The sequence below is a fragment of the Rissa tridactyla genome, chromosome 1 (assembly GCF_028500815.1).
Source record: "Rissa tridactyla isolate bRisTri1 chromosome 1, bRisTri1.patW.cur.20221130, whole genome shotgun sequence".
NCBI classification, from domain to species: Eukaryota; Metazoa; Chordata; class Aves; order Charadriiformes; family Laridae; genus Rissa; species Rissa tridactyla.
Genome location: NC_071466.1, coordinates 175,214,163 through 175,226,781, shown reverse-complemented (window position 1 = coordinate 175,226,781; position 12,619 = coordinate 175,214,163). Strand labels below are relative to the sequence as shown.

Sequence of the window (12,619 nt, the reverse complement as noted above, 5' to 3'; positions counted from 1 at the left end):
AGGAAAACCATAGATACCCGTGTATTATATTGGGTTATTGTCTTCGGTGACATTAAACTCTCTAGGGTGGGGAGGTTAAGTGCAGACAGGTGAGTACTGGCTTTGCATGGGAGACATGTGGTTCCTGCCTGCAGCGTGCTGTGGCTATTCTGCTATAAGCACAATTTACCTATGATATGTTTCAATAAAAATTACTTAAGTACATGCAGATCTCTTCACTGACTCCCTCCTACAGCCAAGTACCAAACTTGTATAGCTTGTATACAGGCGCTAGGAGTCTTCTATTACAAAATTAGTAATGATGATCTTCAAATGATGGCTTTTTCCTTTAGCAGGCAAACATTGCCTTTTTCATCATCATTAATAATTATAAAATAATAATAATGAATAATAATACTCATCCATTGTGTTTAACTACTTATTCCCTACTATCCACATGCTGACTATAAAAGTACTCATTAAACTTTGTTTTCATTGCCTCTGGCCTTTTTGTCAGCATTCTGCTTGAGCGTGTCACAAGCAGCAAAGATAAGGATTAGTTTTCTCAATTCTTTGAGACAAGGTGATGTTAGCTTTGTAACAACTATGCATGTTTTAATGTTTTCACAGTAGGAAGTATAGAAAAGGAATTTACCTTTGGAAGTAGAATTGTTATCCTAACTTGCGATTACTTTCACCAGTCCTGCGTAGAAATGACTATAAATGCTGGTGGTATGGCAATTAATTCCAGTTGTGTACACGTCCATGCCTTATTGATTTTTGTTGGGTTTTGATAGCGTGTGTCAGTTTCATAGAGTATTGATAAGTATTAATAGGTCTAGAATTAAAGATATTTTCTTTTCATAATCAATAACATTTACTATAAAAGGTCTGCTACAAATAAATCATACACATGCCTTAGTTTGTGTGTGTTTTCAGGTTAGTATGGTGATGACTTTGCCTTATAAACATATTTTCTCTTGTGATTGAAAATAATGGCAGGGATTTATGCAATGTTTATGAAAAATGGAAGCTATGCTGTTATCTTCTGATGCAAGCATGCATGCTTGGGGCTTCTATGTTTCCATTTTCTTAAATCCTCAGGCAGAAGTGTAGAAATATGCATAGTTTGATTGTGGATGAGCTGTGTATTTAGTGCACAGATCAGATGCATCTGGAGCTTCTGGATGTTATTGCCTCAGGTTGCTGAAAGTCTGAACATGTGTTCCCACTGAAGAGAGAAGCAGTGAGTAATCTCGTATTATTCTCTTCAGCACGCGTATCAGATAGGCTTCCAGGATCAAATGTAATTGCCCCAAGTTTTTTTGAATATGACCATAAAAGAAAGAGCCTAATGCCTAGAAATCTCATAAAGCAACAGTGGTACTAGAATTTGATATATTGAACTAGAATAAGGCCATTCTTTGCATAGAGAAAACTCAAATTTGATGAATAATAAAAATGAAAGTAAAACATGTCAAAGAAGATCCACCCTTCTGACTAGCTCATCCTTGAAAAAGACGGTCCTTCCCTCCTGTCCTGCTTGTACAATGTGTATCATTGGCCTAGGCTGCTCCCATTGCTTGCGTTGTTTACTGGGTCACTGCAAACATCTCTGGCTGCTTCAGAAGCTTGGGTATTTTCTGTTCTACAGGCAACATCCCCTGGCTGCTCCCAGGAATTTTTCTTCCTTTTCCTTTCTCTCCAGTCTGATAGTACCTGAAGAAAAGAGCCTTTCATGAGATTAAATTTTACTTGAAACCTTATTTATGTGATATAATGAATAAATAATGAATAATGCAGTACAGGTAAGGTGTGAGGAATTCATATATGAATAGATTCATGTTACATTGATGGTGAAAGAAATGAGAATGTTTAAACTTATTATGTAGTATTTTTTAGTGAACAGCAACCTCTTAAAGAAGAGTTTTACTACTGTAGGTAAGAAAAGTTCCCCTGTAAGACAGAGCAACTTTTGTTCTGAACTTAGATTTATGTCTTCAGGTATCCCAAGAACTTCCTAGAGAATTTAACTTCTTAGTCTTGCCACCAATGTAAAACTATTGCAAACAAAGCTCCTGTTCTTGGTATGTCTGACTGCCGTGTAACCATGCTGATGGAGTATTCCAGCTCAGGACTTCCTGGGATGTTTCTAGTTCCATCCTGTTTGATATTAGTTTATTAGTCTGGTTTGTTCTTAGTCTACAGTTTTTCCTGTTAATCTGTTAGCTTATGTTTTGTGCACAGTTGCATGCAGTTTTACCTCTATTACTTATACACATCTACACACTGATGTCTAATTGAAAAATTTAAAGGCAGTGAGCAGGTTTAGATACTGAGTGTTACACAGTTGTCAGCCTCTGGAACTTGAGAACCCTCTGACAGCTGAGTTCATTAGTTGCTCATGGGGAATTAATAATTTGCGTTTCCTTCAGAAGATGCCGCATTTCCATGCTGCAAGAAACACGTCAGGACAAGTGCACAGTGCTTGTCACAGGCTCCCATGCTCACTCTAACAACTTACTATGTGGTAAATTGTCTGTCCTGGTGTACTAATTAAACATTCGGTATTAGCTTTGTGACAGAATGCTATACATTATCGACGTAATAAATGTTTTCTCCTAGTGATACAGATGGCTGGCATTGCTGCTGATCTATCACATTTCTGGAGTTCCAGTCCTTTGCTGCCATGCACAAGGTCTGTCTTCAGGCATCTGCATACCAAAAATGAAAATATGAAAATGGGAGGAAAAAGGACTTCTTAAATCTAAACATGTTTCTCTCTAAATTTGTATTTACATTTGGTTCAGCGTGTAAGATTTCTTGTTTCAGATTCTGAGAAGTTTACAGCACTGTAGTAGACGAAATACTGATTTGTATTTCAGACTTAGCTAGTTAGAACAGAATTTGTGTGATGAAATGCCCTGTTTACATCCATTCTCAAAACCTAAAATTGAGAAATATAAGCAGTTAACTGGATAAAAGAATGAGTGGCTAGTGTCATCCAAAAATTTGCAAAACATTGCTATTGATTTTTCACTCTAATATGTAAAATAATTACCTTCAGCCCATACTCATTTTACTGAAGAAAAATGTATGTGTTTTTTGCAAAAAGGAAATTGTCCTAAATTTGTTGAACCTGGATTGCTCATCAACTCTCCGTATCATATTGGCTTGTCTCCTTAATGTCCTGTGTCTGTTGACTGTGTGAAAGTTGTTTTTTTATGGGCCAACAGCAGAGCTGGAGAAACTGTTAATATGTTGTGAATGTTTTGTCAGTACAGGTCTCCAAGTTAGCTGATGTCATGGTCAGACATGGTGTGAAGAAAGGAGATCGTGTGGTCATCTACATGCCCATGATTCCACAGACAGTGTACTGTATGCTGGCTTGTGCAAGAATAGGAGCCATCCATAGCCTGATTTTTGGTGGATTTGCATCTAAAGAACTTTCTGTTCGCATTGATCATGCAAAGGTAATATGTATTTGGAACAATAAACACCATTGCATTAGTTAATTATATAAGTCAATGTCAAACCCCATTTTTTTTTTCAGAGACGTTAACAACATTTCTCTTTGTGTGGCACGCAGTCTCGGTTTGTTCGTGATACCTAACATTGCAATATGAACAAAATACTACATCTGTGCTGAGGGTGATACTTTTTTTGCAGACATTGAGATACAAATTTTGACCTCTTTTAAAAAAGCATGAGTTTAACAAACTGCTGTCTGTTTAGAGCATACTTTCTTCTCCCATTTGTCAATCATTTTCTACAAAGCATCACCTTAAAATTGGCTTTTTGCCCAGCATTTTCCTCAAGCGTATGAGGAAAATGCTGCCAACCCTAAATGACTTAATTGGTTTACTTGATGTTTAGACATATTAGATAGTACTTTTTTTCAGCTCTAGATCTACTTCATCTAATTTCTAGCTAGGGAACCAGTTGCTTTGAGTAAGTGACACTGCAGAGAACATAATTAATAAAGGCTTCCAAGTTTGGCACAACATGAGCTTGTTTATGAAGCATTATGTAAGTCTTTGTAAGTGAAAATGCAAATAGCACTTTAATAATCTACTTAGTAGCTTATATGTGCATAGTAGTAGCTTGCGTGTGCATTAGTTTCAAACCAGCTAGCAATGTTTGTACTGGAAGTTTCTGTTCTTTTCTACCAGTGAACAAGACAAAATTCTTTGACATCCTGATCAGTCACTTGGATCATTCAGACCATCCATGGTAGCCATCTGTCACTGAATCACGTTGATTAGATGTATAAGCCAAAACATTATGCAGGGTAAAGTCCACAGGATTTGCGGAACTGTTACTTAGATTTTTGTGCACAGGAGTGCTTTTCAGATCACCAAGGCTTGAATTTTATGAATATCTGTAAGTAGAAAGTTGAATGTATTCCCCCCTCACTGCCTTTATGTTTTAACAAAGTTAATAAAATGGATGAAATAGTTTTGTTGGAATTGTGAAAAAAAAAAAAAGCTGGGGGAAGGCTAACAACAGTTCCATGGTTTTCTCTGTCTTTCTTCCCACTCCCCTGTATTTTTAACAAGCTATAAAAATTGATTTTAACTCATAGAATTAGGGAAAAATAATGTAGAAGAAAAAAATTATAAACTTTTTAAAATGAATGTTGCTATGATACAAATAATCTAGCATGTTTACTTTTAGAATATTTTGCAAGTATTAACTAATTAATCCCAATGGATTTTCTCTGAGGATCAAAGGGAGACAGCATAGTAATCATAATCCTTGCTCCATGCATTAAAAAGAAAACAGAGAAAGTTTAAGTGATTTACCCAAGGTCACCCACAAGTCTTTCAAAGGGTTAGCTATAGAATTACTAGCTGCAGGCTATGGATTAAATCCTAATTTAAATTGTCTTTTTGTTTCTTTAAGAGGCAGACCTAAATATTGTGGGTGATTTTTAGTCCATCTGATGTGTAATGGAAGCGTAACTAAAGAGTAGAGGCACATCCTAAATCTAAATTTCAAAATGTGCACCAATTTTGCACAGCTTTCTTGATAAGTGAATTGCATGTTACTGAGATTATCTTTAAGATATGTATATAAGTAGCTGTGATAGATGGTATTCTGCTGAAATCAGAAGTTAATTGAAGCAGTCTCAAAAACCCCTAACCTTTCTATTAGGCTTCTATGTGAATTGGTTTAGATGCTGCAGTACGGGACCTAATGTTGGTAATATTAATTAGAAAGAGTTAAAAATGTGCAATGGAAAGCTGGCTCTGAGATACTCTTGTGAAAGAAAGGTCAAACTTCACCTTTCATTGGAAGATCTAAGTGAAAGAAATAACAAGCACTTTCTAGTGACTACGAAAAGGTACATATACTGTACCAGCTTACCTTAATTTATCTTGAATTTTAAATAGGTCTGGGAATGCTGCAAAGTCCTACAGCTGATAATTTCTACTCTTGTCAGGTATTGGCAGTTATAGACATTCTGCGGTGAATTGTGATGAAGTGATACAGAGCGTGAGAACAGACATTTTTTGTCATCTTTCCTTTCACCTGAATCTGGGAATACATAGTTTGCAATATCGAAACAATAGATACTTTCATACAATCATAGAATAGTTTGAGTTGGAATGGACCTTTAAAGGTCATCTAGTCCAGCTCCCCCTGCAACTAGATCAGGTTGCTTAGAGCCCCGTCCAACCTAACCTTGAATGTTTCCATGGATGAGACATCTACCAGCTCTCTGGGCAACCTGTTCCAGTGTTTCACCCTCACTTCCTCATATCTAGTCTAAATATACCCTCTTTTAGCTTAAAACCATTACGCCTTGTCCTATTACAACAGGCCTTATTGGAAAGTCTGTCCCCATCTTTCTTATAAGCCCCCTTTAAGTACTGAAAGGCTACAATAAGGTGTCCCCAGAGCCTTCTCTTCTCCGTGCTGAACAACCCCAACTCTCTCAACCTGTCTTCATAGGAGAGCTGTTCCATCCCTCTGATCATTTTTGTGGCCCTCCTCTAGACTTACTCCAACAGGTCCGTGTCTTTCCTGTGCTGAGGTCTCCAGAGCTGGGTGCAGTACCCCAGGCCACCAGAGCAGAGTAGAGGGGTAGAATCACCTCCCTCGACCTGCTGGCCAGGCTCCTTTTGATGCAGCCCAGCCTGGCATTCTGGGCTGCAAGCATACATTGCTGGCTCATGTCCAGCTTTTCATCCAGTCCTCCTTGGGGCTGCTCTCAATCCTTTCATCCCCCAGCCTGTATTGATACTGGGAGTTGCCTGGACCCAGGTGCATGACCTTGCACTTGGCCTTTTTGAATCTCAAGAGGTTCACATGGACCCACTTCTCAAGCTTGTCCAGGTCCCTCTGGATAGCATCCTATCCCTCAGGCACCAACTGCACCACTCAGCTTGGTGTCGTCAGCAAACTTGCTGAAGGTGCACTCAATCCCACTGTCTTTGATGAAGATATTAAACAGTACTGGTCCCAATATGGACCCCCAAGGACACCACTTGTCACAGATCTCCATCTGATCATTAAGCCATTGACCACTAGTCTCTGGATGTGACCATCCAACCAATTCTTCATCCACTGAATAGTCCACCATCAAATGCGTATCTCTCCAATTTAGAGAGAAGGATGTTGTGGGGAACTGTGTCAAAGGCCTTACAGAAGTCCACATAGATGACATCCGTAGCTCTTCCCTTGTGCACTGGTGTAGTCACTCCATCATAGAAGGACACTAGGTTGGTCAGGTAGGACTTGCCCTTGCTGAAGCCATGCTGGCTGTCTAGAATCACCTCCCTGTCCTCCATGTGCCTTAGCATAGCTTCAAGGAGGATCTGTTCCATGATCTTCCCAGGTACAGAGGTGAGACTGACAGGACAGTAGTTCCCAGGGTCCTCCTTTCTACCCTTTTTAAAAGTGTCTGCAATGTTTCCCTTTTTCCAGTCACTGAGGACTTCACCTGATTGCCCTGACTTTTCAGATATCATGGAGAGTGACTTGGCAGCTACATCAGCCAATTCCCTCAGGACTCTGGGATGCATCTCATCAGGTCCCATGGACTTGTGTATGTTCCGGTTCCTCAGGTGATCATGAACCTGGTCTTCTCTTACAGTGGAATGGACTTTTCTCCCCCAGTCCTTGTCTTGCAGTCCGTCAGCTCAAGAGGTGTGGAAAGAGAGGTTGCCAGTGAAGACTGAGGCAAAAAAGTTGTTGAGTACCTCAGCTTTCTCCTCATCTGTTGTTAACAGTTTGCCAGTCTTGTTCATCAGGAGGAGTACGCTTTCTTTGACCTTCCTTTTCTGGCAGACATACCTGTAGAAGCCCTTCTTATTCTTTGCGTCCCTTGCCAAGTTCAGCTTCACCTGCACCTTGGCCTTCCTGATCCCATCCCTACAGAAGCAGGCAGTGTCCCTATACTCTTCCCAGGATACCTGTCCCTGCTTCCACTGCCTGTGCATCTTTTTCTTGCCCTTTAATTTGACTAGTAGGTCTTGACTCGGCTGTGACGTACTCTTGCTTTCCTTTCAGGATATCTTATACCTGGGGATTGAGAGCAGTCTTGTGCTTTATGGAAAGTGTCTTAAAGATCTGACAGCTCTGTTCTGCATCCTTGCCTGTGAGGACAGTTTCCCAGCGGGTCCTATTGACTGACTCCTTGAATAGCTAGAATTTTGTTTTCCTAAAATTCAGGGTCCTGACTTTACTCTTCACCTGACCCATATCCTGCAGGTCTGTGAACTCCACCAATGCATGGTCACTGCAGCACAGGCCACCTCCAGTCTTGATGTCACTGGTTAGCTCTCTTGTGTTGGTGACCAACAGGTCCAGTATCGAATCACCTCTGGTGGGGCTGTCTATTACCTGTCTTAAAAAGTTATCCGCAATGCATTGCAGGAGTCTCCTGGATTGCCTACAGCTCGTTGTGCTACTTTTCTAGCAGGTGGAAGAGGATATTAACTATATTTTGAGAAATTACCATGACATCTGTTTAAGCACTTTAGCTTAGTAAACTAGGAAAACTGAGAAGGCCACTTAAGAACAATATGCTTATACGCCTATTTAATAGAGTAATTGCTATGTCTTCAACAATTAAATTTTCTCATGTTTTTTGAATCACAATAGTTGTATAGCAATTCCAGAGGACTTTTTAGATTTTAAGTCCAAACCCTGGAAAATGAAATACAAGTAACGGAGTTTTTCAGGCATGTGTTTTTTAAAGACGCTTCACTAAAGCAGTATTATGATTTGCAAGTGAACAACAAGTCTTAGAAACACAAAACGTACGAGACACCCAAGTGACTCAAAACTGTTACTATCTTTCATTGAGGTCAGAAATACTGTATTCCTCACTTATTTATAGCTAGCACATTTGGAAATTTTAATAAGACCTCCTTGAAAAAATGAGCTTATATTTTGTAATAGTTTATTCTGAATAAGACATAGTTCCGGCACACAGGTAGGGCTGTGAATGGTTACCCCTACTTCTCATCATAAGATGATCAAACCTTTTGAGTGATGAGGCAGCAAGCTCAGCTGCTGGTACTTAAGATGCACAGTTGCCTTATAGTAATTGCAGTCCGGTCTTTTCTTGTCTTGAAGCAGTGTTTATTTTTGGAATATATATTGTATATTAGAAGGCACTATCTTGCGTTTTATTTTTAACTACTTGTATAGGATGATTCAGGTCTCTTTCTTTAAAGCACTGTATAGTATCTGGCAAAACTTAATATGCATGGCAGTCTGACATGGATCTCCCAACCACAAAGCCAGTCCAATACCAGCAGGTGCAGCAGAGCTATATAATGACCGCATAAGCACTGGATTTCTTTAAAATGCATGATACTTTTTTTAACGAGGACTGACACACAACGAAAGTGCAGTAAGTTTGAGCATAGGCTTGTGATCAGATGTGTGGCTGGGGCATGAAGAGGGAAGAGCTTTGTGTGTTGAATAATGAGGGCCCAAGCGCTGTATTTCTCAGTAAACATATTCATGACACTCCTGACATTTTGTGCCCCAAAGCTAGTTGTTTTTCAGTTTGGGCTTTTTAAAGCTTTATTAGTTGGCCCCCAAAAAAGTATTTGTTGCTTTTTCTAAACTTTGCCTTGTATGCTATTAGAGACTATAGAAGAATTTGTGGGAGGAGTCTTTACAACAGAATAAAATTGTTGGTCTGGTACTATTGGTCCTTGCTTTATCTCATTTCTACTTCATATTGTATTTTTTTTCTACAGCTCACTGTTGCTGGCATTCCTTCTCCAGCAAACCTTTGAACTTTCCTGGTTTTCTTTCAAACTAGTTATATTTCTATCTAATCTTACTGTGCAAAACTATATGGAGCCACAGAAGAGATGGGAAATGGGTGTTTAAAAACAATATGGAAGCAGAGAAAGTAATGTCAAGTAGGCAGAGAGGTAAAACACTAGAAAACAGCAGTTAAAGCCAGTAATGGAGCTTTGATTTGCACGGAGTGATCCATGATTCTTCCAGGTGGCAGCCCTCACTTGGGAAATACATCACATTAACAACTTTAGTATTGCTTATTTTTAGACTTCTTTACTGCATACAAAGCAGTTGATAAGCAGAGGTGGCACCATTTACAAATGACTGTAACCTGGTGTTGACAACAGTCTTTCATCGTAATGATTGAATAGAACTGTGTTAGTATCTTACATTAATTACAGTCTAATTTCAGGGTAGCCTCCAGGTGAAGTTTCAGTTTAACCGCATTGTATTGTATCATCTTCTATTAAAATCAGTGCATCCCAAAAGAGAAAGATGACAAATGCTGAATTTTTAAAGCTCATCTGAAATCTTTATTTTGAATGCACACTAATTAGCAAACTTCCCTGAATGGCAGATTTGGACAGGTAACATTTTATTGTTGCACAAGAAAACAATTTAATCTGTGCATGCTGTGCAGAGTTTAATGCAGCCTTAACTGTGACATTGTGGTTTGTGCCTACTTAATGAGATTTATGCTAATGCATACAATTAGTAAAATAGCTTGATCAAACTGAGGGGCATAAGATAAATATACTTCTAAAACTCCAAAAGCAAGGAGATTGAAGACTCATTCTTCTCCAATTAAAATGTGTTCTAACACATACTTTATTTGGTGCTACTTTTTATTTCCTGAAATACAAGAAATAGAAATACTGATCTCGGGACCTAAGTCAAAATAGTTTGCATGCAAATTTCTTGACTTAGGAAATCTTACATAAAACCTGAGGTTAGTGGAATGACAAGGATGCTAAATCCACATTTGAAACAGAAATTATTCTAAAAAAGCCCATAAATGTGGAAATCTGATTTTTAGTGGTTTTGCAGCCTGAATCCTGCAATCATCACTTGAAAGACTCTCGCTGTACTTCCCTCATGTGTCTTACGACTTTAGCTTATTCTCTTCCTGTATTTCTATTTTCCTGTCATCTCTTGTTTGCCTTCATTTTCCTCTTTCTCCTATTTTCCCTCCTGTGCCATTTAATTGCAGACTGGAAAAGAACCAGCAAAGTGCTACAGCTAGTTATGAAATATGCTACTGGGTGCAGGCAGATAATTAGGAAGCAGGCTAAACAGGACAGATAATTGTTGACATCACTGTACCACTTTTGCGTAATGGAGGGAGTAAGATACAGATGGGTTTTTCTCTCTGTTCATTGATTTTTGTGCAGATTACAAGAACTTAATACTGTTGGTTTCTTACTCAAATTTGTTTGAGAATGGTGAAGAGTGTCAGAAGTTATTCCTGATCTCCTGAAGAAAAAACAGATGCACGGACAGTAGGATCACACAAGCTTGATTTTTGTAGAAAACTAATCTAAACTCCTGATTCTAATTCATGTGAAGATAGATTTTGTACATTGAGCATTATTAATCAAAGAATTTAATGGAAAACATGTTATTAGGTTACATATATAAAATATATTGCACATGTATATATTAACAATCTAACTTCTTTATTTTAGCCCAAACTTATTGTAACAGCAAGTTTTGGAGTAGAACCGAAAAGGAAGGTGGAATACATATCCCTCCTAGAAGGAGCATTGGCAAGGGTACAGAGCAAACCTGATAAAGTTCTCATTTACAAGCGACCTAATTTGGTGGGTGTACAGTTATTGTGCCTGTATGTTAACTTTCAGATGTGTACGTAGCGCACATGCCTTTTCTCTTTTAAAAGTAAAATTTTTAGTATATCTGTTGTAGTTTGGTTTTGAATTTTGTGGGGGAACTTTATATTCATAAGATTTAAATAGTAAATAGAACTAATGCATCAGAAAGATTACTGGACAGAAAATTTAATAGTACATAATTTTTGACCCACTTCCATCTATTCCATCTGTTTTTCTTTCAACACTTTTCTGTTTTTCAATTGGCAGGGCCATGTTCCTCTTGTCCCAGGTCGTGATCTTGACTGGGAAGAAGAGCTTGAAAAAGCACAGTGTTATAAATGTGTCTCTGTTCCCTCAGACCATCCCCTTTATATTCTCTATACATCTGGAACAACAGGGTTGCCCAAGGTAAAGGACTATCTGTAGTCTAAGTGTCTGTGACCAACCTATTTGCAGTTCCACTTGAGAAAATATTTAATTAAAAAGGTTCTAACTGTTTGCCAGAGCTCAATGCTATAAATGATAAGCATTGGTAGAAATGGTTTAATCTCATATATTCATATTTCACTGCTTTAAAGTCATTGTCTAGGAATAAATCATGTTTGTTTTTTAAAATAATAGTAATATAAAGATAAACTGCATTTACTTCAAAATGTTTGTATAGTATGAACCTTTGAAGAGAGCAGAATGTCTTTTATCCATTAATATCTTCTGTGTTTTAACGGTTTGAGATAAGCGTAGTATAGTCACTTAATGACAAGGTTGGTTAATATATGACTTGTGTGGTAGCATTTATTGCTGAATAGTCTTTGCTTATTCCTTGTTTACATATTAGCTAATCTTCCCATAGATAAGATGTAATGAATGACATTACAGATTAAATGGAATTAAGCATGTTCTGAAGGTTTGTGTTATTGAACAGTTCTGAGAACATAATTCCCATGAAAATGAAAGTCTAGATTGAGTAAGTGAAAACTAACATAGGGCATTCTTGGAAAATGTTTGCTTTCAAATGTCAGTTAGTCTTAATGATCTATTTTTAAAAGATCTTATTTTAAAAGCAAGCTCTTGAGTGTTTCCTTGGTACTTAAATTCTGTTTTCAAGTGTAGAAGACAAACTGAATATAACTTTCAGGCAGTGGTCTTACCGCCACAAATTCAGGGATGGTATCACACATCCCTGGATATGGCATTGCTTAGGCTACTACTAGAAAATTGTTTCATGATGTGGCCTATAAGGTTCAGAATTGAAGGGGAGTTAAGGGAAAACAAAAATCAGTTTTGCTGAGAAAAATGTCTTCTGCTTTTGCTTTGAATGTGGGCGCTTTAAAGCAACATGCGTTATCTGGGATTATTTAATTATATTGTCAAAAGGTCCAAGATAAGATCCTGTGTTACAACAGGTATTTTCCTTGCTGTTAGTTTCAAAACATAGTATCTCAGAGATAAAAGTTCTCAGAAGTTTACTTCACTGTGTTGGTTCTCCAGAGAAAAATATAGGCACCTTGAATCAATCTCCCTTATAAGAGGGAGATTGT

General features: G+C 38.1%; 1 protein-coding gene across 2 annotated transcripts in view; it reads left to right on the top strand.

Annotated features, from left to right (window-relative positions):
- Positions 1-12,619, top strand: part of ACSS3 (acyl-CoA synthetase short chain family member 3) — a 93,323-nt gene that overhangs the window by 15,501 nt on the left and 65,203 nt on the right. Inside the window, exons 2-4 of one of the 2 annotated variants that reach the window (XM_054207198.1) lie at positions 3,259-3,452; positions 10,938-11,072; positions 11,349-11,489. In XM_054207198.1, coding sequence (XP_054063173.1) covers positions 3,285-3,452; positions 10,938-11,072; positions 11,349-11,489 — 444 coding nt within the window. In that variant the 5' untranslated portion in view covers positions 3,259-3,284. The remainder of the gene's footprint in view (positions 1-3,258; positions 3,453-10,937; positions 11,073-11,348; positions 11,490-12,619) is intronic. The other variant, XM_054207190.1, reaches the window with a different exon arrangement.